Consider the following 6,269-nt stretch of genomic DNA (forward strand, 5'->3'; position numbering starts at 1 on the left):
GCCCCTTGGAGGGCGAGGCCCGGTCTTTGAGCATGGCTTCTGTGTGCGTCCCAGTGTGTCGTTGTGTCGGGTGTGGCATGCGTCTTCCTGGGGGGGGGGGGGGTCGGGCTGGTCTGCTCCTGGTTTGGCGTGGTCGTGCGCTCTTGGTTTACGACCGGCGTGAGAGGAGGACATTTTGCTGCAACGATTCTGGCCAGCGTAGGATCGCAGCGCAGGGTTTTAGACTTTTGTTTTTCTACCTTCAGGTAAAGGTCAACGGAAACAGTTGAGTTGAGAGTGTGATCCTCAGACCGGGGTCCACTCTGCCGTGTCTACCACGCAAATGCGTTTCAATGCCTTTTCGCTGTCAACCTTTTGAAGGTCTTTATTTCAGGGAACGTTCTTTTCCAATATGAATGTCAAAAAGTGTGCGTAGAAGAGAAGGATTCATTCATGATTAACCGGACAGCGCCCCATCATCAATTTTAATGTCTTGACTGTATTTATGCATGTCAATTGTGGCACCCATTGCACTCCTGACCATCCCTGGAAGGAGGGGTCCCCCACGCTGCTGCGTTTCTTTCTCTTTCGTTGTTAAAGTTACTCGGTGGAACAACACTGCCCCCTCATGGTGGATGTTGATACTGCTGATGATCTGCTCCTCGTCCCGTCTCGGTAGATACTATCATGAAAGCAGAACCAAATAAAAGAATGTTCTTTATTTCCGTTCATTATGTATTTATTTTATTCTGTACATCTTTCCTTCATTCCTTCCTTCCTTCCTTTACCTTGATTTACCATTAATGTAACACTAATGTCACATGAATGTGACATTAATGACGGCTCAGTGAGCCCTGGCTGTTCATCCGTCCTCTAACTCGTCCTTTTCCCACTCATGTCTCTCATGCAGAAGATGATCCTGATAGGAGTTTGTTTGGCCATATGTGTGGTGGTCCTGGTCATTTCCCTAGCGGCCGGGCTCTCGTAGGCCCCTTGAGGAGCTTCTGGACCCAGAGCACGGTCCAGGAGCCACATCACCACCCTGAGGCTCAGACAGCCCGGGATCCCCAGGGTCTCCTGCCTCCGTTCCCCTGTTCAAACACTGGGAAGTGCACTCTAGGCTGTGGAGCCCAAACAGTAACGGGCCCTATTCACCCAGCCGCCATCTTGGTGCTAAACGGTAGCTCGTGGTGGAACAGACCCAGCTAGTGCTTAGAACCAAGACAGAACCAGGATGGTCGCCATGGGGTAAGGCCCATGAAGGTCATTTCTCAGAGTGTGCCTGGGCTCAGACACTGGCTCAGATGATGATGATGTCACCTATTAGCGACCGATTAGGAACTGTATTTCTGTTTTCAGGTCATTTGACATGCTTGTCTTGAACCAGCACTGTGTCTGGTGTTGGCTGTCCTGACAAAGGGGTTCTGACGTGAGGGTAAAGAGTAAGTGTTAGCGTGAGACCGTCAATTGTTTTGAGATTCGTACTCTGTCAGGTAGTGTCTGGAGGAATGCGGTGGGATTGTCCGTCACCAAACCATACGGTGGGCTGCGCACAGAGCCTCTGGGGGCTGTGGTCCCTCCAGAGCACGGTCCCCTCTTAAGGGACTCGGGGCTGTGGTTCCTCCAGAGCCCGGTCCCCTCTTAAGGGACTCGGGGCTGTGGTCCCTCCAGAGCACGGTCCCCTCTTAAGGGACTCGGGGCTGTGGTTCCTCCAGAGCACGGTCCCCTCTTAAGGGACTCGGGGCTGTGGTTCCTCCAGAGCCCGGTCCCCTCTTAAGGGACTCGGGGCAGGCCCTGCCTCACAGACCCGACCCCCCCAGGGCCTCGGTTCAGGAGCACACAGAGCCAGGTCGAGTCCGGAGGCCCTGCAGATTGTCACCCTTTTGAAGTCACCGATCTGGTTGTCACGCCATTTCAGAGCCACTTAAACAGAATGGAGGCCCCTTAGCACGTCGCAGACAGAATGGGGGTCCCAGTCACGGCCGTTTGCATGGTTTTCTCGTGATGCATGTTGTGTGCAGTCCATTTACAAAGCTCTGCATGCTTGCTGCATGATGCAAATCGGTTACATAGGAAGCCACAGAATAAACAGGAAACAGGGAACAGGGAACAGTAACAGAAAACAGGAAGCCACATAAATACTAAGAGGACTAAAGTAAAAGATATTATTTATTTCAATCCAGCGTTAACATTCATAGCTTTAAAAAATATTTGAATTCCCTTGATTGTGTTCAATTTTACAAATAGAAATGAAGCATTAAATGTATTTTGTTTCACTGAATGAAAATGACTAAAGACAATTAATATAATTATTATATATTCCCTACAATATATAACCCCCACTTACCTTCCAATAAGGAGCCTGGTTAACCTACATAATGATCCTCGTCAATATGTATATTATCATGTATACTATTATCAAATAGGATATAATTATACCGCAGTGTCTGCATTGTGCATGATATTGTATTCCATGCTGTAACATACGTTTCCAAATTCTAACGTGTGGATTTCTCTTTTAAATCCCAACCTGCTGCCCTTGATGACATGTTTTAACCGAATCGTAACAATCATGCAGAAGAAAATCCTGATTATCATATGCTGTGTGGTGCTGGGAATAGTAATTGCTTCTGTGGTCGGGGGGACGCTGGCCTGAGCCGACCCCTCCTCCTTCCCGGCCTGCCTCCTGCACATTCAGACACACACGCACACATGTGCACATGTCACACACGTGCACACATACACACACACACGCACACGCACACACACACACCAACACCAACACCAACACCAACAACAACCCGCACACACACACACACACTCAATACTTTGCACCTCTAGACCAATAATTTGCAAAAAAAGGCCAAACATCCACTTTTCAATTGCGTGCTTTCTGGCTGAGTTCTATGATAAGAAGGTGTCAGATAGACAGCCCACAGCGTCCTCACAGCGGACCTGCTCCTGCATGCCTTTCTCTTTGTAAATGTTGGTGCTGCAAAATGTTTAATCGGAGTGTTGAGTGTTGTCAAAAGATGTGAAGGTGTTTCTAAAAGTGGATTCTTCAAGGAAAAGAAACTAACAAAATATTACTCAAATTGACCATCACATCACCTGACTTCCAAGTGGGCCGTTTGGGGGTCTACTTTGGGTTGCCTAGGACAGGCAGTTGTTAACCCAGAGTGTTTGATTAACAAGGTTGAGTTATAAACATCCACTCAGTTCTGGGTTTACTTACCGCATCGCAGACGTTTTCTCTCTCCGTTGTCCTCTGGCTCCCTGCTGAACCCCTGCATGGTTAAGTGATGTAATGTATCCACATGTAGGATGGGTTATTGATCTGCTGTGGGACCGTGGCGACTGACCACACTGCCAAACCTCCCTGCCTGAGTGAGGCAGTCACTTAACTTGTTGCCCATTTGGCCTTACCAGCTAAAACAGCATCAGAGTGATACTCGGATGGTGAATGTGTGAGTCAACGCGTACGTGTGTGTGAGTGTGACGTTGTGCGCGTGTGCTCGTGTGTGTTCATTGGTATGTGTCTGGCTGTTGCGTGTGGTTGTGACTAGCCGTCGCTGTCTGTTCTGGTCAACATGTACATTCCTTCACAGATATGAAGCTCAGTAACCTTGCCGCCATGTTCAAAAGAAATAGGAAAATATGTTAAATAGCCTATCTATAGTTTAGCTATAAACGTTTTAATGATCATATGCACATTATCATGGTGACGTGTGTCCATCATCTGTTCCTATTTATTCTGGTGTTTTTTTTATTATTGTTAAATGATGATTAACTCATCGCATCAACACATTCAGCCAATTGTCAGCATCAGGTCTAGAGGTGGTGGCTGTAAAAGGCTCAGATATCAGTTATCACAAACTGGCGACAGTAAAGCTACTAAGACATGTTACCGTGTTGCCTACTCAACGTGTGGCCTTTGTGCTGTGATGGTTTGGTTTTATTTGTTTACTTCTAATGTTTATTTATGTTGTACTATTTTTTTAATAAAGTTTGTCTCAAAAAACAACAACACTGATTTTGTGCATCACTCTCCATTTAATTATTTCATAATCTTTACTGTGTTATGTATTATACTCACAATATTTCAAGATTATCTAAATAAACACAATAGTCTTATTCTAAATGGAGGGAAAGTATAGGATGTTAGTAGATTTACTGTAAGATTAACATTTATGTTGATTTCATACATCACATATCTCATATTACATCATTATTGTGATTGCACCTTCAGCAATCGATTAGCTGTTAGGAATCAAGGTTTCGGTTTGATTTCCCGACACCACGTTACGTGACAGTGATGTAAAGTGTTCAAACCATTTCCCACCGGTCACCGTGGAGCCTGATTCTAATGACCGGGGAAGAGGTAAAGGTTTCTGGGTAAGGTGCATCGGTCTTTGACAGCCATCTGTCTTGTTGAGGGTGAAGGAGGTTGATCTTCAAAACGCTTCAGGACCTGTGGGATGGAGAGCACACGCAACCACTAGGATGAAACAACTACATGGCTGTTGGTCGTGGTCGGCTCTAACTGGATGGACGGGAATGTGAGGCTGTCCATCAAACAACCAGATATCCGCATGAGAGAAGGACACTCACTCTGCACGCCAGCCTAACGAGAATGATCGGAGTGACTTGCCTTTCTGAAGAGTTCGTCGATGTGGTCCTCGTGTGCGTGGCGGTTGAAGATCTCCACAATGTATTGGATGAAAAAAGAACCTTTCCCTGTATGTCTATACGACACCGTATCTGCAGAATAGAGTGAAAAGATAATTAGAAGTCATCGATCAGAGAAACAGGGTGTTTATTTGCAAGTCCTAATTCAAACAGTTACAGTTTGTTTTGTATCCTCAGCCTATTTATTTTTTAAGTTGCATGAGGGGGGGGGGGGGGGGGGGGCAGACTCACCGGCTGTGCAGGACAAAAGCGAAACCAAGTCTTTTTCTTTGTGCACCCTGTGAAGAGCATCCTCCTCGATGTCTTTATCCACAGGGTCCGCCAGGTGAGGTGGGAGGGCCGCATCCACCTGCACTACCGGGGCCTGCTCTGGGACAGACCCTGGCCCATCAATGAATATCGCAGACCCATCTTTATCTGGAAGAGAATACAGTGAATGTAGTATAACAGTAATTCACTCAAGGTTTCGGGAATCATTTAAAACGTAATATTGTAAAACAGGTTTATGGTTATGGCTAAGTTAAGTTCAAATCGAAAAAGGAACCCCAAGCACACCTCCTCTGCAGGCTTGGATGATGATGACTTTGGGTTTGTCTACCAGATTTCGACAATGATTAGAATCCAAGTGTTTGTAGATATTGTCAATGGGGAACTGGTCGGGGTCTGCATCGCTGTGTTTGACACCTAAAATGGCTCCCTTCACCCCATGGGACATGATGACCACAAAGACAGAGTCTGTCGTGGCCAGACGGGGGTCTTTAGAAAACTTTTCGACGACCTTGTCCATCTCCTGTGCAGAACATGAATCAGTCAACGAGACACTCATCGCAGGACCACAGATCACATGATATCTCATGTGTGTGAGGCCCAACGTACCGCTCCACTGAGGTCTCTGTGTGGCTCCACATTGTATCCGAGTGAGATCAGCAGTTTGCTCATATCCTGCTCATCTTTCTCAGCACCATCCCGATTTCCCCCATGGTCAAAGTGCACATTGGTGATCAGCAGAGCCACACGCGTCCTGGTGGCTGGGGCCATGACGGCGTATATCTGACCACATCATCCAATATAATAAAGGAAACAGGTGCATGACATATTACTGATACAGTATGCATTATCTTATCTGATCGTTTGATACCTTGATAGTTCACATCAAATTTTATGAGCCTCACCATATAACCCACCAGATAACCGTTATGCATGTTTATGGTTGGCTAAAACACATGCATGAAGTCAATGTTAGAGGAATAACAGCCTTTAAAGGGCAGAGGAAGGACTAACGTTGTCTCTGTCCTTCAGCTTCTCTGTCTTGAACTGCTCAGAGCTGTGGATGAGTTCAGAGGTCCTGCCCTGCGTCTCTGTTGGGGAAACTTCCAGTAACAGAAAATAAAGGTCACTCGTACATTTGGTGCAGTGTTTTACTTAACAAATTTGATCCGAATAATTGCATGCAAGTCACCTTTATACGATGCTTTAACCTCCTGAGATCCAGCCAAAAGGCTTCCTGCTAGAATGTTAATGAAAGAAAAAACATCAATCAGAGATTTATTAAATGTCTCTTATCGAGGACATTTGAACTCACATTACAGGGGAATATATAT

The 6,269-nt window shown here is 46.1% G+C and overlaps 1 protein-coding gene across 2 annotated transcripts in view; it reads left to right on the forward strand.

Moving 5' to 3' along the window:
- The window catches only part of stx1a (syntaxin 1A (brain)), a 35,920-nt gene extending 33,250 nt beyond the window's left edge, over positions 1–2,670 (forward strand). Inside the window, exon 10 of one of the 2 annotated variants that reach the window (XM_084466588.1) lies at positions 890–2,670. In XM_084466588.1, coding sequence (XP_084322714.1) covers positions 890–967 — 78 coding nt within the window. In that variant the 3' untranslated portion in view covers positions 968–2,670. The remainder of the gene's footprint in view (positions 1–889) is intronic. The other variant, XM_084466587.1, reaches the window with a different exon arrangement.
- Positions 2,671–6,269: the final 3,599 nt, after the last annotated feature.

The sequence above is a fragment of the Micromesistius poutassou genome (genome assembly GCF_964030765.1).
Source record: "Micromesistius poutassou genome assembly, chromosome: 4".
Taxonomy (NCBI): domain Eukaryota; kingdom Metazoa; phylum Chordata; class Actinopteri; order Gadiformes; family Gadidae; genus Micromesistius; species Micromesistius poutassou.